At 37.8% G+C, this 26,593-nt stretch overlaps 3 protein-coding genes across 7 annotated transcripts in view; 1 reads left to right on the top strand and 2 right to left on the bottom strand.

The window, feature by feature from the left end:
- LOC129188474 (cyclin-dependent kinase-like 5) overlaps positions 1-9,009 on the bottom strand; it is a 91,378-nt gene extending 82,369 nt beyond the window's left edge. Inside the window, exon 1 of the mRNA XM_054789052.1 lies at positions 8,883-9,009. The gene's annotated coding sequence lies outside the window, so the exon portion shown is untranslated. The remainder of the gene's footprint in view (positions 1-8,882) is intronic.
- Positions 9,010-10,662: 1,653 nt separating this feature from the next.
- The window catches only part of LOC129189335 (sex comb on midleg-like protein 2), a 46,478-nt gene continuing 30,547 nt past the window's right edge, over positions 10,663-26,593 (top strand). For 2 of the 3 annotated variants that reach the window (XM_054790943.1, XM_054790945.1), the window contains exons 1-7: positions 10,663-10,790; positions 15,181-15,250; positions 15,369-15,428; positions 16,061-16,131; positions 18,279-18,513; positions 26,220-26,308; positions 26,384-26,593. The exon at positions 26,384-26,593 is cut by the window's right edge and continues 34 nt beyond it. In XM_054790943.1, coding sequence (XP_054646918.1) covers positions 15,229-15,250; positions 15,369-15,428; positions 16,061-16,131; positions 18,279-18,513; positions 26,220-26,308; positions 26,384-26,593 — 687 coding nt within the window. In that variant the 5' untranslated portion in view covers positions 10,663-10,790; positions 15,181-15,228. The remainder of the gene's footprint in view (positions 10,791-15,180; positions 15,251-15,368; positions 15,429-16,060; positions 16,132-18,278; positions 18,514-26,219; positions 26,309-26,383) is intronic. The other variant, XM_054790944.1, reaches the window with a different exon arrangement.
- si:dkey-56d12.4 (uncharacterized protein LOC799220 homolog) overlaps positions 13,322-26,593 on the bottom strand; it is a 35,867-nt gene continuing 22,595 nt past the window's right edge. For all 3 annotated transcript variants that reach the window (XM_054790951.1, XM_054790949.1, XM_054790948.1), the window contains one exon: positions 13,322-15,706. In XM_054790951.1, the coding sequence (XP_054646926.1) occupies positions 13,992-14,921 (930 nt within the window). In that variant the 5' untranslated portion in view covers positions 14,922-15,706 and the 3' untranslated portion in view covers positions 13,322-13,991. The remainder of the gene's footprint in view (positions 15,707-26,593) is intronic.

Below are 26,593 nucleotides of genomic sequence, written 5' to 3'. Positions count from 1 at the left end.
TAGTAATAAATCATGCTATTTCGTGGTTGAATACAGCCCATTATTAGTAAAAAAATATACATATTGAAGCAAATTTTGCATTTTTTCCCTAAATGAAGCATTTTCAATCATAAAAATGTCTAAATGAGGTCAACTACAAATACAAGGCATTCAGAATTTGTGATGATATGTAGTATTCTACACTGCTCAATGTGTGTGAGTCATCTTACTGTGATGTTGGGTGAAACACACAAGCACCAAACTTGATCACAGGAACAACAGGCTTTTATTGCAGCTTTGGATGATCTCACAACAGGCACAATAATAACTAATAAAAACATGGGCTGTTATCAGTGCAGTAACCCACGCCAAGCTCAAACTCAACTCTGAACCCCCACCCCGATGTCACTTCCTGTCCACCCGCCACTCAGCACACAACACATTAATAGCAACACACACAAGCATGAATCTTACTTATGTCTTCAATTAGTGTAAAAGTGACTATAGTGGTGTTATTTAATGTCTAGAGGGCTCTAAGAATGTTGAAAATGTGTATTTTGAAAGTGGTAAACAGGTTTTCTATGCTCCAACTACCAAAATATTCCATTTATAAATAAAAAAGCAACAGGGAACAGGGTTTCCCCTAGGATTTTCTGAAGCGCTGGTGGTGGGCTGCAAGGGACTGCCGCATGGGACTGATCACGGCTGCTGCTGCTAAAATTATGACAAATACTTTTTATGACTTATTTATTTATCAACTTATTTATTAAATGTTTTCCAACAACCGGCAGAATATGAACTGAGAACAGTGCAAAAGTGTTAATGTCAAATTTGCTGAGAGCACTTAAACTGAGTGTAAAATGTTGCACCTCCTTATGTTGACCTGACCTATTTTAGTCAAATAGTACTACATCACTAGTACAAAAGTAAAAAAATTTGTACTATTTCACACAAACCTAAATTTAATGTGATGCCTGTTTTAAAGTAATATAAAGACTGTACATGGGAAATGATTTGTTCAATAGAACATTTTTATTAGTTAATAACACAATTAATAATATAAAATAACAAATTAAATATTTTTGTTATAGAAACCTGTTCTGTATAAAGAGTATCAATTGAGAGTCCAGGGTAATGATAGCATCGGTGTATCCCATTTGCAGCACTATTAAAGCTAAAGCTTTCTACAGACCAGAGTTAGCTATTTTTTTCCGTAACTAACTAACTAACTAACAGTTTCGACTGTTTAGCAAGTATGAATGTTAGACCAAATGAACCTCATTGGACTATTAAAGCTACAGTGCTTTGACAAAAAGAAAGGAGAGGTGAGCAATTTGTGTTTTCAGTGACTGCCTTTATTTACAAAGCACAACTCCACTCAGTGTGCTCATTTGTCATTAAATACAGGTGTCATGTTTGAATAGAACACTTATAAAGTATACACTACAGTACATATAATATACAGTATATCCATTTATACAATATATTACTTAACACTGTTTTCAAGTTTTAAAAAAGTACTCATTTTCAAGGTGTGGCGGGTTTCATTTTGTAATGGCGCACCACAATCAATTGCATGTGGCGGAAACCCTGAGGAATTCTACCTGGTGGAAATTCACTCATTACGGTTGGGTCTGGAACCAATTAACCACCATAAATGAAGGATTACTGTACATCGTCCCTCGCCACGTTGCGCTTCCAATTTCGTGGCTTCACTTTAACGCTTTTTTCAAAAATATATTAACACCGTAATGAAGCCGCTACTTATTTCTTAAACTTTGAACCCAGCGGCTTATAATAGTGGTGTGGCTAATTTATGCTAAATTCTAATCTCATGACATCTCCTTTACTTCTAAACAGTTACTTGTAAAATGAAACCGTGAGTGAGACTGTTATATTGAGTAATGACCTCCTGCGATTTCCAATGGGTTGACAAGCTCGTTGAGGGTTTTTTCATAGCTCAAGATTGGCTCCTGTCAAATGAAGATCTGCCTGGTCCTCACGGACTCGTGTGCGCCACAGTATGCCATTTTATGACATGGACATGTGTGGTTTATAGTCCTTCTTAATCTTAAAATCAGTTGAAAAAATTTTGGATCTTAATGAGGTTTTAAGGAGAGCTACAATATGCAAACACAAGAAGGGGGAGTGAGACATAAAGCACTTTGAAAAAGTAGTTTATTGAAAACAACAATTAAACTGAAATAGGCTGTTTATCAGATGATCAAAAGTTTAAGACCATCGCTCAAAAAATAACAAAAAACTCTCCAAACCAGAACAAAAAATGTTCTCAGTAGGACTCAGTAATGAGTAGCTCCACCGTTCTTGTTAATCACTTCAAAAATGGGTTTGGGCATGCTTGATATGAGTGTTTCCAGGAGGCTAGTGGGAACATTGCTCCAAGTGGTGACGATGGCTTCACGAAGGGCATCAACTGTCTGGAACTGATGGCCATTTTTATAAACCTTCTTTGCCATCCATCCCCAGATGTTCTCTATGGGATTTAAATGAGGTAAACATGCAGGATGGTCCAAAAGAGAAGATTTTGGCTTTTATGGCCTGTGGTCTTAAACCTTTGATCAGGTGATAAACAACCTATTTCAGTTTTTTTGGTTTTTTTTGTTTAAATTACAAGTTCCAAATGTTTTTATCTCTCTCCCACTTCTTGCTTTTGCATATTGTAGCTCTACTTAAAACCTCATTAACATCCAAATGTGCATAATGCAAATTCTAGCAATTTTTCAACTGGTCTTGAGATTTTGATCAGGTGTGTATATGTACAAATACAGATTTTCCTCTCCTTTTGGTGGGTTCATCTTATACAAAGGAATTTATGGTAAATCATGCTGTTTCGTGGTTGAATACAGCCTATTATGAGTAAAAAAAATATGCATATTGAAGCAAATTTTAAGTTTTTTCCCGACATGAAGCATTTTCAAACATAAAAATGGCCAAATGAAGTAAAGTACAAATATAACGCATTCAAAAACACCGTGATGATATGTAGTATTCTACACTAGGGCTGGGAATCTCAGGGTACCTCACGATATGATTCAGTTTGCTATACATGGTTCACGATAACAATAATATCTCGATACTGTGATAGGGTTAAACAAAACCGCAAAAAATGTACATCACAAGTGTTATTGATGTCTTAAATGAGTGTAAAGGTGACAATAGGGATGTTATTTCATGTCCAGAGGGCTCCAAGAATGTTAAAACGGGTATTTAGAAGGTGGTAAACAGGTATTCTATGCTCCATCTACCAAAATATTCTATTTACATATAAGAAATCCTACTTGGCCGAAATTTACTCATTACGATTGGGTCTGGAACCAATTAACTGCCATAAACAAAGGGTTACTATATTAAGACACCTCTGGATTCTTCAAATTTTTAGAAAAAATTGGATTTTTCAAAAAAGTCAGAAAACTAACAACTATTTCTGGTCTTATCTGACACTTTTGAAGACTCTTATACAAAACATGTATCGCTCTTGTGAACCTCCCCCCCTCCTTATCTACAAGCACTCACAGGCGTCTGCGTCTTGTTTGTGACATAAAAAAAAGAAGCGACAGAGGAAAGTTTATTTGTTCTAAAAAGGTATTTGTTTTGTTTTTCATGTTTTCTGCTCACTTTTTATCTTGCACAACATGCATAAAAATGACATGCGCAATTGCCAGAGGACTCACTACACGTCTTAAAGTCCAGTCCTTAATGTCTGTCTACCTAATGTACTGTCTGTCTACCTTGTATGTCATATATGGCATCTTTTATCCTGATACCAGTGTTTTCCATAGGACTCCACTCTGTCTGTGGCAGTGGTGGGAAGCAGGGGTGAAGCTTTTCCAGGCAACATGAAAGGAGCTTAATGTTGTCTTTGCTAACAACAAACTACAGGGCTGAAAATGTATCTTTCCCCCTTCCTGAGCAGCGACGTCGTGACCGCCCCAACCGTCGTAAAGCCGTTGGAAGTGTCTCCTCTGCCGTTGCTGCTGCTTGTTCTTTGCTCATATTGAATCAGGCAAGTCTCCAGATGCCACTTACTTCCATTTCATCTTCTCCTTTGCCGCAGAAGCTGAAAGGACTTGCAGTCCTCATCCACTACTTAGGGATGCATAAGATCGGACATCAAAATTTTCAGCTGGGATAGGCTCCAGCATGCCCCCGCGACCCTAATGAGGAGAAGCGGCATAGAAAATGGATGGATGGATGGATGCTATTCCAGGTACCCATTTTCTTGGTTTCAAGTCCAACTTCAGTCTGTACAGTCTGTACTGATAAATACACTAAGTCCCCTACTAACGAACATCCGACGTGCGAACATTCGGAGATACGAACACAAGCCGACTGGTCTATTTTTTCATGTGTTTTGCCTTATAAGTCCATATTTATACTGCTATATGCTTGACCAGCAAACCCATATTTATACTGGTACATGCTTGACCAGCAGAGGGCACTGTGACACTGCTAATGGGACCAACAGATACAGGAAGACGAGGAAGAGGAGACAGGAAAGCTAAGAGTTTTATGATACAACCCGGACAGAGCGTGTGATTAAAGTTTATGAAGAGTTATAGGCCTGCTTAATTCTACACCACCCACAGAACACTACCTCTTTTAGTAGAGTCTAACGACGACCATTTGTCCTTTTTTTCAATAACTCCTCCTCCTCCTCCTCCTCCAACACAACAACGTATGCTCGACCACTCCTCTTCAAAGGTAAATACCATTTATCATTACGTATTATTATATCACTTTTATTATTATTGTTTTTTTCATTAATTATCCTCGTTTAATATTACTACTGCATCCAAACTCATATTTACATACATACACATATACTGTATATGTATACGCATATGTACATGTAGTATCTACAGTATATCATTGGTAATATTACCTTTTCCCCGACTTAAGAACAAATCGACTTAAGAACGGTCGTCTGGAACCAATTGTGTTCATTAGTTGGGGACTTAGTGTACACAAATATGATCAGATTCACAAGAGAATTTAAAATCTCAAAAGGGGGGCATTGGGGGGTTCCCTTTGGGGCACGACAGAAAATAATTGAGAACTACTGGATTAGATTTTCACACAACTAAGGATCGGGAAGGGTAGACTTCTCCAAATGGCTAATACAGTCATAAATAACATAAACATGTTTACACAAGTCAAAGGTCATCTATTTGACAGGAGCACTCCGCTATTTATAAAGTCCAACTGCAAAAAACTCTCATACAAGATCCTCCCAATGACAGGAGCTATCTGCTGTTTAAGGAACACCTGCAAAAATGCTCACCAAAGATCCTCTATATGACAATACTGCTCTGCTGTTTTTATGGAGGGGCTGCAAAAAATTCAAACATCCTCTATATGACAGGACAGCTCTGCTATTTTTAAGGACTAACTGCAAAAATGCTTGTCAAAGATCCTCTATATGACAGGAGCCATCTGCAAAGATCCTCTACAGTATATCAGTGGTCCCCAAACTTTTTTGACCCACGGACCGGCTTGTGTTCTTGGGGGGGGGGGGGTTCGTACATTATAGCGATCTAATTTCTCTTATTTATTATGCAAACTCCACAAAGAAATGCCCCGGGGGAGAATCAAACCCAGGTCTTCCCGATACCTCAGACTGTGACTGTGTGGCCAACGTGCTAACCACTAGACCACCGTGTGGCCCTTAGCATGAATTAACTTGAGACAAATGTGCAATAAGTCAATAAGTCATCAAAAGTTACCTTTATGCATTCCCACATAGTATCAGCATTTGACACCAAATATGAGGTGAAAGAAAAATGGTAAAAATACAGTAGTAGTCTATCTGTGCGGCAAGACAAAGTTAGCACACGCACAATGGACATGCGTCAAGTGAGACGGATGTAAAAGAGAGAATCCAGCCACTTTTCAAAATAAAACATCATGGAAATTATTTTTTCTTTCTATGCGGCCTGGCACCAAATGACCCACTGCCCGGTACCGGGCCGCGGCCCGGGGCTTTGGGATCACTGCTCTATATGACAGGAGCACACTGCTTCTTTTCAGGATTGACTGCAAAAGCGCTCGCCAAAAATCCACTATACGACAGGAGCCATCTGCTGTTTTTAAGGATCACCTGCAAAAATGCTCACCAAAGATCCTCTATATGCGAGGACTACTCTTATGTTTTTATGGACAGGCTGAAAAAAAACTCATCAAAGAGGCACACAGGCTGGATGACAAGAGGGTTCACTCTGCATCTGTCTGTGTGCATTGGTTCTATAGTGGAATGAACAGAGAGAGTGGGGCCTCATGTCATTCAGCCTCTTTGTGGAGGCGGGGCTACTAGTGAATGAAGTACAGAGGGTTTAGCAGTTAGCTTCATGAGGCAGCATACGCCAACATCAATGAAGGCGCACAAGTGCATGCAACAGCCGACAGTTCGATGTGGGAATACTTCGGCTATAAAACAGACTGAACACGGTGAGGGTATGAAAACCGATGACCAAGACGGACAGTTTTCCCAACTGGGGAAAAAAAATACCAATGAAGGTGCTCGGGAAGCAGAGCCTTTGTCCCAACAGTCAACGCTTACTGAGGCATTTGGTCAGCAAATAAACAAAACAGTGCAAAATGGTGCGCGCTCAGACAGTGTCGCGACTACATTGCAAAAACATACATACGGGCAACTTCTGTGTCAAGCCAATGTCTCATACAGGTAAATTGTACACTATACTTGCGTACCATCTAGTGGTTCAAATGTAAATTACACCTCTCATGACAATTAATGAAAAACTGGTCTCAAAAAATGTTGTCCATAAAATCGATTATCGGCGATAATTTGTAGCACAATTATTGACCAGCAAAATTTGTTATTATGACAGGCCTGCTAAAACGCTTGTCAAAGATCCTCTATATGACAGAAGCGATCTGCTGCTTTTCAGGATCGACTGCAAAAATGCTCACCAAAGATCTTCTATATGACAAGACTGCTTTGCTGTTTTTAAGAACCGACTGCAAAAAACTTGTCAAAGAGCCTCTTTATGAAAGGAGCGCTCTGTTGTTTTTTAGGACCAACTCAAAAACACTTCTTTAAGGATCAATAGGAAAAAAACCCTCATCAAAGATCCTAGTTGACCTCTGATGAGGGACAGGAGTGCTCTGCTATTTTTAAAAATCTACTGTGAAAATGCTCGTCAAAGATCCTCTATGTGACAGGAGCGCACTGCCGTATTTAAGAATCTACAACAAAAACGCTTGTCAAAGATCCCTTATGCGACAGGAGCACAGACTACAAAAACGCTCGTCGAAGATTCTCTATGCCAAGGGTCCCCAACCACCAACCACGCACCAGGCAAACTTTCAGGCGCAATGATTAAATAAATAAATAAATAAAAACTGTAAATAACTACTGGGTACATCAAATTTTATGTAAATGCATATCAATTTTGGAAATATGGGCCATTATTTTAGCTTTAAAAAAAGAATATACAGTTAAAAATGCCAAAGTTTTTGCATTTTTTGTTGTTTGTTGCAAGCAGCCACTCATCCCACTTTGTTCGACAGTCCCTGTACGCACCATGTGCGTATGCTAACTTTCTCCCACGCTGCACAGATAGACGAGGACTGTACATTTCCCCTTTTTCTTTCAGCTCATATTTGGTTCCAAAAGCTGATACTATGTGGGGATGCAAAAAGATACGTTTTGGTGACGTTGCTGAGTGCCTCATACACTGCCTATTACAAAACAACAAAAACAAAATCCAGTCTCGTACTGGTGGATGGTAGGTCTGTTTTCATTTACTGCTTTTAAATTTGATGTTGTTCCTGTCTTAGTTTTACATAATACATAATAAACAAGACATATTAGATTGCTATAATATACAAAACCCCTATGTGACTATCTTCTCTATTTGACAGGAGGGCTCTGCGGTTTTTAAGAAGATACTGCAAACATGGTACCCAAAGAGCCCCTTTACAACTGGGGTGATCTGCTGTTTTAAGAACCGACGGCAAAAACACTTGTCAAAGATCCCCTATGTGACCGGAGTGATCTGCCGTTTTTACAAATCGAATGTAAAAATGCTCGTCAAAGATCCTCTGTAAGACCAGAGTGCTTTGCCGTTTATAAGAATCTACTGCAAAAACGCTAATCAAAGATCCTCTATACAACAGGAGCCGGGTGCTCTTTTTAAATACCTGCGGAAAAAAAATTCTCAAGTTTACAAATGAAGTCGAGCGCTGATCTGAAGTGACTGGCGAGCCAGATTAGGCCCGCGAGCCGCCATTTGAGGGTCCTGGCATAGATGAGTGTGTGGATTGTGTGTGTGTCAATAGAGTGTGACTCATGCGTGGTTCGCATACAGGAGTCTGTGTGGAAAATTTGTATAATATATCATATATATAAATATATGTATATCTACAAATATAAATAAATATAAATCTACTACTTTGAACCGTTCTCCAGTACACCATCCATGCACCATTGCAAACTGCCTCCATTAGCCTTGTCAAGTGACACTAAAATAACAAATATTTGATATTTTTCCACCCATTATTGTTTAAGCAAATATGATCAGATTATTGTTGATGTGGACTAAAAAATGCAATGAAGATTTTTGTTTTTAAACACACACTAGCCCTGGACTTGAAGTGCGTGCGTGGGCACAGTATGAATACAACTCCCACCCGAAAGCACCCAACAAGTCCAACACATACTAAGCAAATCATTTGGGACAAATGTACTCATCTGTTCCTCCATCACGAGCATGCCGTTAGTTAGAACCAGGCTAACTTAAGCTAATATTAAGCTAGTTACGTATTTTTCTCGACACCACCAAAATGCCTGCTAACTGCTTACGCGCCCTCTCACTACAATATATGTAGTCGCGTCGTCATAAAATACAAATGAAAGTACTCACTGTGTCAGTATTGGAGAATAATTTTTCAAAAGAGGGCCCATCCATCCACCCACCAACGAAGGTGATGTTTTCATGGCAGCTCACTGGCCGCCTTTGACAAACTGCTAGCTGACCGTCACCAGGCAACATTCAAGAGTGGCGGCTCGCCGGGCCAATCAGAGTAGCCTATGCACTTGCTTTGGGACGCCCATCTCCTCAATCGGACCAATAAAAAGCACGATCGCTTAAGAGGGAGGAAAGAAAACTGCTGCAGGCTGGCGGTGTTATTATGCTGCCAGGTGGTGGGGATTTTTATTTCTTCTTATTTCTCAATGACATAATTTACAACTCACAGCATCAAATCACAGCATCATCACACGGAATTAAAAAAAAATTCAAATACGAATCGATAAAACTACATTAATTGAAAATCGTATAAACTGTACTGTGGTGAACATTGAACGTACAATCCATACACTATTAACTGTGTAAATCATACCTGTCAACGATCGCATTTTCGCGGGGAAACTCCCGCATCTCGTAAGCGCCGTCTCGTTTAAACAGTTTATTATATTTAAATTTTCATGACACAAAATCCTCACCAATTCTGCAAGCAGCAGCTACAACGTCGTCCTAACAGCCTGTAGCCGGTACAAAATAAAAATACAGCAGTAAAATCAGACGGTTGCACCACAGTCGAAGGTGGCAAGATTGAGAGAATTTTCGAAAATTTTAACAAATGATTATTAGGATTAGGATTAGGATTAGGATTACCTTCAATAAGGAACACATATGGATAGTGTGTATTAGTCTGAAGACTGCAATTAGTTTACTTTTATATAGCGTAAACTACATTTTTTTGTCAAATATTGCTACAAATCCTGCATTTTTCCCTGAAGAACCTTCATAACTTTTTTAAATGCGCAAACTGTCATTAAAAGAAACAATACTGTCCTCTAGTGGGAAGAAACAAAACTGGGGACACCAAAGTATACAGTACAAAATAAAAGTGATTATAGTATTTGACAAAAGCAGATTACATTCCTTCGCCTAAAATTGAAGCTACTGTTACTGTCAACAACAACAATTTTAATTTAAAAGATCGAAAAGGAGGTCCCACCTATCACTATCAAGCAGTAGAAACATGATTTATGCCAGTAAATCGGAAAAGAATAGCAGCTAACGAGAAAGGCTAAATATCGTGAAAAAAGCATATTTCACAGCTATGTCACTATTATACTATGTAATGCATACAATGATTAAAACACTTACAAATGGTTATTGAGAATGAGTGTCTTTTGCAATAATTTTGTGTTAAAAATAAGTACTGTATTTGTAATAAAAGTGTCACTTTTATTACATCACTGAGTGAAAAAATACAAAAATAAACTATGATACTGAACATGTCCATTGTCCTGTGCAGGACATTGATTTAAACTTGTCTTGTTTTTCACTTTAAAATACTGCAAAAGACACTCTATGCATTATTTAGTAGTGGATTTTAGACCAGAAATTGTTCCATCAATTCTGAATACAACAAATGCTACTAAATGTATGAAATGTATTATCATTAAAATGTATATGATCTTATATTTCTTTTTAGTAAGAGACGAGAGAAGCGGCAAAGATTCAACAAAAGCTAAGATATGCCTCTCTTCTCAGTTGGTGGCGTGCCAAATTTACAGTCCGTAAGCCGATTGGCTGACTTGAACATAACGAATTATGATTGGCTGTAAGATTAAATGCGCCCAAAGCTCATTGGCTAAATCCGCTGTCTGTCCAGTCCCGCACTGTGGCTTGTGTTGACTTGCAGTAGCATGCGATCTTTGGCACACATTATAACCACACTGGACGAGGGAAAAGATGGTAGCTGACGATTAGCAAAAAAAAAACATATTTTGGATTCTTCCACAGGAAAGGCGGCACTTGGTAAGTTGTTTGTTATTAATGAACGATATCGAGTATGATATCGAGTGTGGGAAATCAGAAAAGAGGCTGTGCTGTGATCGATAATAGGGAAGCGATAAAAGCTAGCCAGCCTAGTTAGCAAGAGCAGCTCTAGTTAGCAAGAGCAGCTCACTTGTCAACACTGGGCGCCGGCTATTACCTGGAACATTATGGCGTAATGTTACACGTCATACGGTGTCCGATGGCGAATATTCAACATTCACGCTACGAACATTCATTTATTATTTCCTTTAGACAGGAGATGAACACAACGTTAGCTGTTTCCCATAAATGCTAGCAGATGTAAAGTGTTATGACTTTACAATTATAGTCTCATTACATAACCTTTAGCAAATAGCATTTGCACTGTGCTATACATCATAGTCTTCGTTTTAAGATGACAAACGATTGCTGTCACTGGTTTTTCCCAGCCATGACTGTATTAAAGTCAACACGCCTACTTGTTTATGATACACAATCATTGCCATCATCTTTTATCATTACAAAGTTTGTAATTACGAAAATAATTCATCTATTCAATTCAGTTGGATTTGTACAGTCATTCCTAATCTGTTTTGCGTCCAACACTTTCCAAACTATAATAATATGAATAGGGAAAAAAAGAGAAAATTTGACAACAAAGCTAAAGTTCTAATATTGCATGAAAAAAATACATAGATCATATTATAAGAATGGTGTCACAGTATAATGTGGAAAAAAGTCATAATTTGACCCAAAAAAATCTGTGTATTATAGCCTCAATAAAGATGTAATTTTAGAAGAAAAAAAATCATAATATCATGAGAATTCAGTCGCAATATTAGGTGGGAAAAGGTTTCTAATTTGATGAAAATTTTAACTTCCTATATTTGTAAAAAAGTCATAATATCATATAAGAAAATAAGTTCCAAAATCTTTTAACGATAGAATTGATTTAATATAAAATAACATAATGAGAAGATGATGATAGCACAAGAAAAAGTTCTGAAGTAGCTGTGAAAGATTAATTTAAAACTAGTGTTTAGATCTGTTTTGTCTCCAACACGTTCCAAACTACAATAATATCATTATTTAGAGACAAAAAAAAAATCACAATTTTACAACAAAGCTAAAGTTCTAATATTATACCAAAAAATGTTAGGACAGTGGTGTCCAAAGTGTGGCCTGTGGCACATTCTAAAAATAAATTTTAACAAGAAAACTAAAAAAAAAAAAAAAAAAACAACCCCCCCCCCAATGAGGAAAAAGCCGTAATTTTCTGAGAATAACATTGTATTATTGTGAGGAAAATTTTAGTAGCATAAAGTTGAAATATTGAAGACTTTTTTTCAAAAAAAGAAACAAACAAAACAGTGTACAAAAGTTGTAATTTTTGGAAACTCAGGTTGCACAAAAGTAATGTTATGACAATAAAGTTAAAATATTATGGGAATAAACGTATAATTATGAAAAGGAAAATTACTAGAAAGTTAAAAACCACCCCCCACAGAAATAGAAACATTTTATGAGAATAAATAATATTAATTATTACATGGAAAAAAGGTGTTTTACCCAAATAAATTGTATGATATAATGTGAATAAAGTTGCACAATAAAGTCATAATACTACAAGAAAAAATAATATAAAACACCTTTGAAAGTCCTAATTTGACAAAAATAGAGTTAACATATTATCATATTAAATTTTAAAACAGTTCTACAATGTGTAATTTGACAGTAATAGAGTTCAAATAAAATCAGGAGAATAAAGTCGTCATTTTAACTTAAAAAGATGTAATTTCTTTAAAAATAAAGTTCTAATTATGTTGAAAAAAATAGTTTTAAAACATTTAAAAAATTCCAATTTGACAAAAATAGAGTTAGAATAATGTCATGAGAATAAAGTTGTAATTTTTACATAAAAATATATAATTTCTATCAAAATTAAGTTGGAATTATGTTTAAAAACAGTCATAATATTGCGAGAAAATGTTTTAAAACAGTTCAAAAGGTCTAATTTGCCAAAAATCGAGTTAACATATCATATTAAGTTTTAAAACACTTCTACAAGGTGTAATTTGACAGTAATAGAGTTCAAATAAAATCAGAATAAAGTCATCATTTTAACTTAAAATGTAATTTCTTTAAAAATTAAAGTTCTAATTATGTTTGAAAAAAGTTTTAAAACAATAAAAAAAAATTCAAATTTGACAAAAATTGAGTTAGAATAATGACATGAGAATAAAGTTGTCATTTTTACATAAAAATATAAAAATTTCTATGAAAATAAAGTTGGAATTATGTTAAAAACAGTCACAATATTGCGAGAAAAAGTTTTAAAACAGGTCAAAAGGTTTAATTTGACAAAAATAGAGATGCCATTTCTATGAAAATAACGTTGGAATTGTTATAAAAAAAGTCATAAGACTGCATGGAAAAAATGTTAGTTCTACAAACTAATTTGACAAAAATATAAAACAATATTATGAGTATACATTTTTAATATTTATAAATTGATAACAGTTCTACAAGATCTAATTTGACAACAGTTTTATGTCATTCCATAGAAATGCCATAAAATGGTTAAAATAAGAGAGTTAAAATAATATCATGACAATAAAGCCGCCATTGTTATATAAAAATATGTAATTTCTGTGAAAATAAAGTTCTAATTATGTGTAAAAAAAAAAAAAAGTCATTATATTACAAAAAAGGTTATAGAGCAGTTCTACAAAGGTCTACTTTGACAAAAATTTAGTAAAAATAATCTCATGGCAATAAAGTGCCATTGTTATATAAAAAACATGTCATTTCTGTGAAAATAAAGTTCTAATTATGTTTAGAAAAAAGTCATATTACTAGAAAATGGTTTAAAGTAATTATACAAGGTCTCATTAGATAAAAATAGAGTTACAATAATATCATGAGAATTAATTTGTAAATGTTACATAAAAAGATGTCATTTTGTGAAAATAAAGCTTTAATTATGTAAAAAAAAATATAAATCAAATCAAATCAGATCAAAGTTTATTTGTATATCACCTTACAACATCCCAACGGTGTCCAAGGTGCTTCACAAGAGTAAAAACACGCAATAGCAAATGAGAACAGGGTAAGCTCGAATAAGATAGAATAAAAACAACTAAAACAATAAAATAAAATAAAAATACAGGCAGAGAATCACAACTAAAGTACATATAATCATCATGTGTCATAAGCCAGTCTGAATAAATGAGTTTTTAAAAGAGATTTAAAAACTGACAAGTTTGTAGTAGATCGTAGCGCAGGTGGAAGGGAGTTCCAAAGTGTGGGGGCAAACGCAGCAAAAGCATGATCCCCCCATTTTTTGTATTTCATCCTTGGGACTTCTAATGTTGTGTGTTGCGAAGAGCGCAGGGCCCTGGAGTGGTGACGGACAGTTAAAAGCTCAGCCAAGTATGCTGGAGCAAGTCCATGAATGGCCTTGAACGCAAATAAAAGGACTTTACAATGTATTCTAGACTGTACCGGGAGCCAATGGAGAGAATGGGGAACTGGAGTGATATGGGAGTATTTTGGAGTATTAGTAAGAAGGCAAGCAGCTGTGTTTTGTACCAACTGGAGCCTGCAGAGGAGGTACTGATTTAATCCAGTGTAAAGGGCATTACAATAATCAAGCCTCGAGCTGATGAAGGCATGAATCTCTTTTTCGAGATCTGTACTTGACAAAAAGGGCTTTACCTTTGCCAGGAGCCTGAGGTGGAAGAAACTTGCTCTGACAACAGAATTAATTTGCTTATCGAACTTTAGACTGTTGTCAAAAAACACACCAAGATTTTTAACGGCAGGAGCAAAAGGGGGGCTGGGGGGGTCAAAATTGGTTTCACTGTGCGGTGAATCGGGGGTAAAAACAATGTACTCCGTTTTTCCTTCATTTAAATGAAGGAAATTCTGAGACAGCCATTGTTTGATGTCATGAAGGCAGCTATGGAGGGGATCTAGTGGATTCTTGTCACTGAGCGTTACTGGTAGGTAGAGCTGTACGTCATCGGCATAAAAATGAAAATGGATATTGTGTCTAGAGATGATTGGACCCAATGGTAGCATGTATAGTGGAAATAAGGTAGGCCCAAGGATGGAACCCTGGGGCACCATATCATAGAAGAAAAAGTTTTAAAGAAGTTTAAAAAGTCTAATTTGCAAAAATAGAGTTGGCATAAGAGCTGGACAATTAAGTCATCATTGTTATATAAAAGGATGCCATTTTTATTCAAATAAAGTTGTAATTGTGTTTTAAAAAGTCAGTATATTATGAGAAAAAGTTTGAAAAGGGCAGTCTATCATTGATGATGCTACGCTTGAGTTGAACAATCAAGTATTAAATGATTATTATTTATCTGTTTGCTTGTGAAAGAAAGGACTGGAGTGTCAAGTTGAGTATCAAGCGTCACCATCGGTCACCATGGGAAAAACAACACTCAAAGGTATGCATTTTATACAATAAAGCTCACGTTACTAATATGAAATGAGACCACAGAGAAAGCCTACACAATACAGCGTGTGTCGGTATCACTTAAGAAGTTGTCTTTCTGTGCTACTTAGATCAAAGGGATGGCAGAAAGGAGAAAGCAGCAGCAGGAACAAACCCAGAAGCAACCAAAGGTGAGCAACTCAAACATATAAGACCAGCTTTCTTGCCAAGGCGCTTATATTTCCACCACACCACCTCTCCCCAATCTAGTTCGAGCTTTTTGTGCCGTCACTCACACAACAGTGACCAGTTGTTATTGGAAAAGTGCACTGAGTGTGGTGGGGAGCTGGAGCTGGAGCCGACCCGTGAACCCTGACCAATCGCGACAGAGTAGGCGTGGTCAGGCAGGGGGCTGTGGAATCCGAGCCTGTCAGCCAAGAGGAGAAGGATGCAGATTTACCCTGTACACCTTTAAAAAAAAAAAAAAAAAAAGAAAGAAATCAGAATCATCCGCTTTATTGGCCAAGTATGCTTACACAAACAAGGAATTTGACTGTGGTTAAATTAGCTCTCACTGTACATATTACACACACTTACAGTAAGAAGTAAATCAATTATTAAAAATTAAGATTAAGATGTTTAAGAAAGGTACTATAGTGCCTCATTGGGATCCAATGTCATATTAAAAGCCCCTGAAATGGGCAGGGTCATCACATTGGGTAAAAATAGGAGTGAATGACCTGATGCTTGCATGCATGAACTGACTACATTTACATCATTATGTGGAATTTGTAAGTATACTTGTGTTTTTCTTTGTCCTCAGAATCCTTCACTTGGGAAGAATATCTTAAAGAAACGTCGTCCGCACCGGCGCCACCCAGTTGTTTTCGTCAGGTATGATGTGGCTTTTTGAAATGCTAACCACGGTTATGACGATGGTCTCAAATGAATTGCTAACATCATTTGTTTTAAGATGTGTCATTACTAGGGATGTCCCACATTGGCATAACATGAGATGTCCGATCACATTGCTTTGTCTGCCCATAAGGCAACGTGCTCAGTACGTGTGCACGGTTTGCAATTATTACCTAGTTTGGCCTTTGAATTGTAAATACAGTAATCCCTTGTTTATGGCGGTTAATTTTTCCAGACCCAACCGTGACAAGTGAATTTCCATGAAGTAGAATTCCTTCTTTATAAATGGAATATTGCTGTAGGTAAGGCATAGAAAACCACCACCTTTACCACCTTTGAAATAGTTTTTTAAACATTATCAGAGCCCCCTAGACATGAAATAACACCCCGATAGTCACTTCTGCACTCATATTGCCTAATATAGTTGATATAATCAGAGAAAATAAGTCATTAATTAGAGTTTACCTTGTAGGGGAGCAGAATGGATGATGGACAAGAAGCGACGTCAGGGTTTTAAAGTCATCCCTCAATACATCACGCTTCGAACATCACTCTTTCACTCTAACAGGGTTTTTCACAAATTAATTAATAGGGGCGTCACAAGAGCTTGTGAGATTAAAACGTGACAAGATTTGTTGTGCTGAAAAAACATGTCTCATGGGCAATAGGCCTGGGACCATAATAAATAAATAAATAAATAAATCACACAATGAACTCGTGACACCCCAAGAATTAATTATGCATGATCGCTGTTTCATGGTTGACTACAACCTATTAGTAGTCAAAAATATGTATGGATATTTAAACAAATTGTGTGCAATTTTTGCCCAAATTAAGCATTTTCAAACATAAAAATGGCTATATATATATATAATGGCTAACTAACGAAAATACAAATTTAAGCTATTAAAACCACCGTTCAACATGTAGTACTGTACATTGATCACTCGGTGTCAGTAATTGTGGTGAGACAAGCACCAGACTTGATCACCGGAACAACAGGCTTTTTTGCAGGCTTAAATGATCTCACAACAGGCACAATAATAATAATATCACAATAATAACACGTTACTGTTGCGGCCATAGCCCACAACAAACTAAGACTCCGACGTCACGTCCTGTCCAACATCCATTCTTCTCCCTGATACAAGGTAAACTGTCTTAAATGGCTTATTTTCTGATTATATCTACTACAGCAATCCCTCATTTATCACAGTTAATTGGTTCCAGATCCGACCGTGATAATTGAATATTTGCAAAGTAGGATTCAATGTTAATAAATTGAATATTTATGTAGTGAAGCATAGAAAACCTGTTTATGACTTTCTTATATGTTTTTTACCCTTTGTACATGAAATAACACCCCTTTAGTCACCTTTACACTCATATTACCCAATCCAATTTTTATGCTTGAAAATGATTCATTTAGGCCAGAAATACATAACAATTGCCTAAATATGCATTTTTTCACTAATAGGCCGAAACAGTGATTATTTCTTAATTAATTCTTGAAAAAACATGATAGAGCGAGGGCGTGATATTTGGACATCAATGGAGCGAGGGATGACTGTATATTGGGTATTTGGAGTATAAAGGTGAGTATAGGGGTGTTATTTCATGTCTAGAGGGCTCTACTAGACAGGGGGTTTCAGAAGATCATAAACAGGTTTTCTACGTCATAACTATGAAAATACTCCATTTATAAAAAAGGAATCCTATGCAAAATTCACTTATCAGGGTCGGGTGTGGAACCAATTAACCGCCATAAATGGGATTACTGTATTTGTGAAATGCATCCAGGAGAGGAAGCATCATGTGCTGCTGCCGATATCGGGATTGGTAATTAAGTCCTGGACGATATCAGATATCGGTAAGAAAGCCGATATCAAGCATCTCTATTAATTAATCACTGTATTTATGCATAAGCGTGTGTTTGCTCGTGTGTGTGGAGCGTAATCATGGAAAGAAAATGTTAACATTTTGGCTCCTACCTACCATCATGCTTTGGTCCAAAAGTTTTGTCGTCATCAGCAAGAAATGTGCAAATCTTTCAGTACCAAACAAATATGGCCGACTGCTGCTACGACAGAAAGGAGGTGTTGACAGTGTGATGACTCTCACCTCAGGCTCGAGTGCCACCATCTAACGACTTCAAAGTGTGCATGAAACTGGAGGCCCAGGACCCGCGCAACTCCACCTCGGTGTGCATCGCCACCGTCATGGGCCTGACGGGGGTTCGCCTGCGACTCCGCCTGGACGGCGGCGACAACAGCAACGACTTCTGGCGGCTGGTCGACTCCTCGGACATCCAGCCGATTGGCACATGCGAGAAGAACGGAGACATGCTTCAGCCGCCCCTGGGTAAGAGGGTCCGTGGCTGGTGGAGTGGATGCTGGATGAGATGAGGGCCCACTTTGGACTGAGGTGTTGTTGTCTCGTTGGGGTTATTGCCTCACAGCAGACATTATGGGGTTTTTGGAGCTTTTTGGTTTGTGTCATAAGAAATGTGTGACATAGGAGGTATACGGCAAAAGTAGCTCCACAAACCCAGGCTTTGTGCTCAAGATACAACTTGACAAAACCTAGCATCCACAATCAGATTCACTTAGTCCCGCGACAGTGGTTATCAACTTACTTTGTCAAGTCAGGCTTTTGGCTTTGTTGTAAGTGCGTGTTCACATGGGGGGGGGGTGTTTGACGTCATATTATTCTACCTCTGCTGAAAGGTGAAGCGATACCAGCCAGTGTATTTTACGAAAAATGAGTACGTAATTATGAGGAGTTCCCAAAAGATTAGTTTAATAGAGTTCCTTGCTCTATTATCGGCAACACTGTCGCCGATAATAGAGCGAGGAAGGACCGCTGGCATGCCAGCATGCAGCGTGTGAATGCGCAACTTAACACTGATTATTATGAAAACTACACCCTACTAGCCTTTTCATTCTTTAAAGCTCAACATTGCACAACTTTGACATATTAACACTTATCCATTAAGAAAAAAAACAAAAAAACACCGGGCAACAACTTTCAGTTTTGATTTTACACTAAGTCCCCTACTAACGAACATCCGACATGCGAACATTTGGAGATACGAACACAAGCCGACTGGTCTATATTTTCATGTGTTTTGCCTTACATGCCCATATTTATACTGCTTCATGCTTGACCAGCAGAGGGCACTGTGACACTGCTAATGGGACCAACGGATACAGGAAGACGAGGAAGAGGAGACAGGAAAGCTAAGAGTTTTATGATACAACCCGGACAGAGCGTGTGATTAAAGTTTATGAAGAGTTAATAGGCCTGCTTAATTCTACACCACCCACAGAACACTACCTCTTTTAGAAGAGTCTAACGACGACCATTTGTTCTTTTTTTCAATAACTCCTCCTCCTCCTCCACCACAACGACGTATGCTCGGCCACTCCTCTTCAAAGGTAAATAACATTTATCATTACGTATTATTATTATCATTTTTATTATTGTTTTTTTCATTAATTATCCTCGTTTAATATTACTACTGCATCCAAACTCATATTTTCATACATACGCATATACTGTAGTATACTGTAGTATCTATATCATTGGTAATATTCTTTTTTTTTCGACTTAAGAACAATTCGACTTAAGAACGGTCGTCTGGAACCTATTGTGTTTGTTAGTTGGGGACTTAGTGTATAGTTTAATTAAATATTAACTGCTGTATCTCGGTGTGACCACTAGATGGCAGTGTTTTACGTGTGACGTGTTTTGTGGCGACTTCGTAAATGTCTTTTTATAAACAAAGCGTTTTATAAACAAAAACAAGTGTTTTAATGCAGTTGATTGATGCCTCAGAGTGTGTGGTCCTGCAGCAAATATTGTAATATAAGAAGACTAACAGGCGCAGTACACACGCAAGGACTCCCATGACATTTACATCTGCTGACATTAATTATTAATATTTGATATTGCATTTAATTCTGGTGTTCGCGTGAGCATATCCAGCATATTCCCTCGGCTGAAAATATATCTCACTTATAAATGGATAATATCATCAGGGAATGCTCTTTTCTAAACATTCCTTTCCATGTCCCCTCGGGAACCTCGTATGTTCTAAATAAATGGTGACGCCATCTCCGAATTAGTTAAACAGTGAAACACTTTCATAGCTGATTTTAAGCTGAAAGCCTGGACATAACCTGGTCCCGACCTGGTCCCAACCAGGTTATGAGCTTAGCCTAAGTTACCATGGTGATAGAGCTGCTTTAAAAGAGAGCTACCTTCGCTGAACACGCAAGTCCAGCTTTCAACTGCAGAATAGCCCCACGATCTCATGTTTTTAGAAAGAGAACATGAAGTTATTGACTCGCGCAGTGCGTGCGTGCGCCTCGTAACACGCATGGGCGATTACAGAAAACATTTGTGTCCTGGGCTCCATGTAACTCCATGAAAGATAATGTAATGTATCACATCATTGTACATCTGAGATCTCACTCTATTGTATGGGTGTCCTGATCCGATATTGATATCAGAGCTCATTCCGATATCAGCAACAACAAAAAATAACTACATAATTTTTTAATAAACTAACTATATAATTGATTATATCGGCCCGCATCTACACCAGGTGTGTCCAAATGTTGTGAAAAATGAAATTAAACTTTGATATTTTGTATGCTAAGAAGCTAAGAAGTATATATTTCAATGAAAAAATGGCATCTCAGCTTTGTCATATACTGTAGGTGAAAAAAAAATATTATTACTATCAACTTCACTCTTTGCTCTTTTTTCCATTTTTTTGCTGTTTTTTAAAAATGTTTTATGTTCCTAAATAAATGTTCTTAAATAAAATTAGCAAATTGTATTTTCGTAATATTATGAGTTTATTCCGATAACATTTTAACTTTATTCCATAATATTATAACTTCTTTTCCCCAACCCCAATTTAAGCTCTATGCTACTAAAATTATATTATTTTTCCTCATAATATTACCAGTTTATTCTAGTAATATTTTTGACTTTATTTCTAAAAAGGACAATTGTTTTTTTCATTTCAGCTGTTTTCTTTTCTACTCATAATTCTCACTTTATTCTTATAATATTTAGACTTTCTTCTAGAAACATAGCTTTTTTGCAACCAAATTTTCCAAAAATTACAACTTAATTGTTGTTTTCATGTTTCTCTTAATGTTATGACTAATGTCTTTTTTCTTTCATATTTCAGTGGCACTAAAATGCATCTGCTGGACTGCCGCTGCTGCGTCACTGTCGCAGGAATTTTGTAAAAAATAAATTTACCGTCGGTAATAATGTGAACATAAGGGTTGTTTTCACAGTCTTGAATAACAAATGCATTAATTGACTTTAAATGCCTTTTGCTCTCTCTGCCTTTTCTTCCTCTCCGTATCTGTGAAGTGCCAACAAGGCAGACAGGTGATTCCGGTGCATGTTTGGCAAAATAAAGTGTAGAGAAACGTTTTTAGGATATTCGATAGATATTTATTTCAAATTAATTTTGGTCAATATGTAAATAATAGGCTATAAATGTATCTATACAGCACAGGGGTGTGCAGACTTTTTTATAAATATGAGTATTTATGTACATTGTACATGTATATCAGGGGTGCATGCAATTGAAATGATCTACCTCTTTCTATAAAACATAGTATATATAAAATCGGTAAACTTTGCAAATACTATATAAATACTAATAAGTATTTCACATTCACAGTTTCAAAGTTTACAGGTCATCAAAATACAGTCAAACTTGTCTATAGCGGCCACTAGAGAGAGTCTGCAAAAGTGGCCCCTATAGACAGGTGGCCTCTATAGACAGGTTGGCGTCCAGTTTGAAGGTTGACCAGTAGAGGGAAAAAAAGGGGGGAAATTTTTTTTTAATAATAATGTTTACCAGTAGAGGGCACTGCGGACTGTGGATAAAAGTTGTACAGCACTACTAGGCTTGTTATTATCATGGTTCATGGTTTTAATCCTGAACATGCATGAGTCAAACAGTAGCACATCACATAGTACAATTCACAATTTTGCATGTTCAAAAAGGAGTAGGAAGAAGCAAAGCTTATTTAATCCTACCCCTCATCAGTTTCACATCAGTTGCAATACATTTATTCACCTCTTGTTCTTCCAAGTGTACTTTGTAGGTCTCCATGACAATGTAGTGCAATCATAGCCAAGGTTTTTATTTACTAAAAGAAAGCTAGAGGCTTCATAATAACTGATAGAATATATCCACCACCCACAGAACAAAGCTGTGCTAGTAATGTCTTACGCTTGTTTTTAATATTTTACTTTTTATACGGCAGAGTGTCATTACAGCTTTAGTTCATCAGGAAGTGACGGGAAGTGACGGTGGGCGTCCCGAGCAGGAGAGCTAGGCTCAGTGCTAGCTGTGAGTTTCGAGAGAGTTGGGAAGTGTGTTTATGTTGGCGTGGATGTAAAGTCCTGCAGTGTTCTCCGCTGTTAATAAAGCCATTAAAGTGCATCGGCGACGTGAGTCTCTCCTTCCCCACAACAAGCGGCATTACAGTATTGACCAGTGCACACCAGGAAATAAACGGTGTCATTTCTTACAGGCATTGGCTGGATAGCTATGTAGTGGGGCTTGTTTAACCTTTGCCTTGTGGGCAAGCAGGAAGGAGAGACGATGCTGAGAGATGTGTGTGTTCTGAGCTGCTGTCTGGTGGCCGCGTTCAATAAATAAAGTTGGCAGAAGCAACAGGAGACGTTTCCTTCTTTGCTTCGGAGCTGAATAACACTGTCAAGTTAACGGACTAATAGCGAACGGAAAAGAAGACGGCTTTTTTTGTGTCGAATACAGAAGATGAGGACTTTGATGGATTTGTGGATGAGGACTGATGAAAAATAACGTGAGTACATTCTAAAATACTTCAATTAAGTACAACCGAACTCAGTTTTGCTCCCGCTGCCGCATGCATGCTAGCGTATGTTTTTTTTTTTATTGTAGCGTCGCTGGGAGCACGTCCTGTTCCCAGCCTACTTTGCGGTAATGTTTTGGTGCAAATGCTCTTAAAGTTACATGTTTGACCAGGAAATAGCAAGCTCAAAAGAAGACGACTTTTTTATGTGGAACAACTGACAGTTTGTGTGGATCTTGTGAATGATTGTGACTGAGCTAGGACTCAGTAATCAAAGTCTACACACGACGGCTTCATTGATTGAAAAACAAAACTTTTTCGTGCATGAAGCTTCTACTTGAGTTGGTAATTTGGCCGCTATATGCGGTCAGATATTGACCAAGGGAGACAAAATGGGTGGCCGCTGGCTGCGTTGGACAGGTGACTGCTATACATAGGGTCTCTAACATGTAAATTTGCTGGGGGGGATTTTTCAGTGGCTGCTATAGGCAGGTTGCCGTTCTATAAAGGTGGCCGCTAAGACAGGTTTGACTGTAGTTGATATTGTTCAGTAATTCACAATTCAAATCAATATGGCAATAACGATAATTACACATAATTCAATAAATAAATAAACTGAGTAATATGTCAGTGAAAATAGCTACGTAGCATTCATCATGTATTATGTCCAGTTAGCATTTGCTATACAACATTACAGATACTGTACATGAGAAATTAAAACGATTATGCAAAAGACAATGCAGCCGTAGTGAAGGCAACATATTAAATAGCTTTCAGCAATGGGCACATTCTCCAGTTCATCGTGAAATAGTAGTTTAACAAACAAACTTAGAGAAAACACATTTCTATAGTAGAGTTCATGACGCAAAGCGCAGCCATGAAACAATTGACTTTTTGTTTTCTCCAGAAGTAGCCGCTACAAGTCGACGGATAACTTTTGTTGTAGACATAGGCATCTTACTGCTGAGTTAGTTTATCCGTAATTGCAATAATAAATGAATGAATGTTGCATTATCCGTGTGTCGCTGCCGACATCTGTTCTCCACTTTTTTTATATTCTGCCGCCGCGACACCAGAGCGAATCAGGAGGCGGCTTCATGTCAGCTGGCTGATGTCATAGGACATCTACGAAGTGACGGTTTTTTTTCTCGTGAACTATTACATTTTTCTCTTAAGATTTTTTTTCTTTATGCTGTGTTTTTTTGTTTTGTTTTCCTGTTAAATTATATTGCAGATAAGTGCAAATGTGTCATGCATGTTTCTTCTGGCTTTTTCTAACATTCCACATTACAAAATAAGTCATAAAAGTATATATATGAGTCCTGCTGATATTGGATCGGTATTGGTCGATACTCAAGGCTGCAATATCGATATCGTATCCAAAGTGAAAAGGTTGTATCGAGACACCCCTTATGTTAATAAGCTGCGGGAGTTGCTGCTGGAGTACACAGCATAACATGTGGGCACTACCAGTTAAAGCTAGCACTTATTTGTGATTACCCACATAGGATATGGTTCATGTTATTGTGTGTTTAACGTACCTGTTAGGTGTTGTGCGCTATATATTTTTTGCATTTTGTTGTCAAGCTATCACTATCGCTTGCAAATTGAAGAGCACTTTCCTGCCTCTCACGATGAGGGGATGCCATCTCCTGTACGGAATTGGAACAACAGGCTACACGGACAGTACTACTACAGTATGTTTGTGAGCGAGGGCGCCAAACCTCTGTGTGGCCGTCTACATTTATTGGTGGCGGCCCACCACAACTGAATGACCCGTGGAGTTGACCATTAGGCTGGCTTTATTCGACAAGCTGTAGATAGGCATACTTTGAAGTAATGACATGATATGCTGTTTGATGGACCAAAGATCTGCAGACAAATAGGAGGCGCTACACTGCCGTCACATGATTTGAGGCGTATGCTCTTTCCTGCACCTTGCTACATCTGGTCCTGATGGACTTACTGGTACTTTTGCATCGAGTATTAAGTAGAGATGGACCGATATGGTGTTTTCAGGACCGATACGGATTATTAGTAGTTATTAGTAGTTATTTGCAGTAAAAGTGTAAAAATTGGCGTAAAAATGTTGAATAATACAAACACTGAACTTTAACACCCTAAAGTAGACGCACACTCCATAAATGTTTATTTAACCAAACAAATAGAAAAATAGCTCCAGAAGAGTATGATGTTCTGTGGCTCAGAAGCATCTCTTAGCAGTGAGTGCAATAAAACTCCTGGCAGAACACAAACAACCTTCAGGGCTTTAATGAGCTCACACATAATTTAAAATATTCTACCATTTTGTTCAGATAAATCACTCCTGATTTTTCATCTCTCACACACACACACACACACACTTCTTACTATAACCACTATTTCCATACTTCCCTGCAAACAAAACAAGACTGAAGTCTTTCTTACTCTCTGTCACAATCACACACACAGGCTTCTACAATCACGGACTGTTTCCACATTGATATTACCAACAGCATTGTTTCAAGAGATTCACAGACATATCGGGAGGTACTACAAGTTAGCAAAGCTGCCGCTTGTGTTTACTCCGCTCTCAACGTTACATTATTGTAGTAGTCATGAGCTGTAGAGTTGTGACTTCCACGCAAACACACACTGTTCTCCACATTACAAACTGTACATTCCCCCATTGTTGCTGAGGCTTTAGAGCCAGACCGGTGAACCTATGTTATGGTACGCTAACAAACCTCCACCTGAGTGTGCTTCCCCCCAATAAAACATGTAAATTGAGTTTTTTTTTTTTTTTTTTTTTTTTTTTTACACACTCTCTCTCTCTCTCTCTCAATCACACTCATGCTTTCACTATCACGGATTGTGTGACTGTCGACATTATCAGCAACCTTCTTATAAGTATTTAACAGACATGTCGGGAGGTACTATGAGCTAGTAGAGTTGCCGCTAATGTTTACTCCGCTCTCACGTTATTCTGCTGCACACTGTAACGTTAGTAGTAGTTGTGAGATGTAGAGCAGCAGTTTTAAATTGATTTCTTGATATCGGCCCGTCGGATTAAATAAAGGCTGATGCCAGCATATGTCAAAATTCCAAAATATCAGCCTGGATAATCGGCCTGGCCGATAATCAGTTGACCGCTAGTATTAACAGTCAGTCTGTTTCTCAATAGTAAGTATTTTGTTGTTTTTACGCCAGGATTTCGCATGAATGCCTCGTCATGGCCCATGTTCCTACTGAGAACCTTGAATGGAGCAGAGATGGCTCCAGGAACAGCCTTCAAAAAGGTTCTGCTATCCTCATTGCCTCACACATGTCAGTGCACTGAAGAGTCTCTGCAATGACCTCACACTGCCTTTCAGGAGCCCCCCAGACCCTCCCAGAACAGCTTCAAAGCGGGCATGAAGTTGGAGGCCGTGGACAAGAAGAACCCGCACCTCATCTGCCCCGCCACCGTCGGGGAGGTGAAGGGCGACGAAGTATTCATCATGTTCGATGGCTGGAGGGGCGCCTTCGACTATTGGTGCAAGTACGACTCGCGGGACATCTTCCCTGTGGGCTGGTGCTCGCTC

This window comes from Dunckerocampus dactyliophorus, chromosome 10 (genome assembly GCF_027744805.1).
Source record: "Dunckerocampus dactyliophorus isolate RoL2022-P2 chromosome 10, RoL_Ddac_1.1, whole genome shotgun sequence".
Classification (NCBI taxonomy): domain Eukaryota; kingdom Metazoa; phylum Chordata; class Actinopteri; order Syngnathiformes; family Syngnathidae; genus Dunckerocampus; species Dunckerocampus dactyliophorus.
This window is presented reverse-complemented; position numbering and strand designations above follow the sequence as displayed.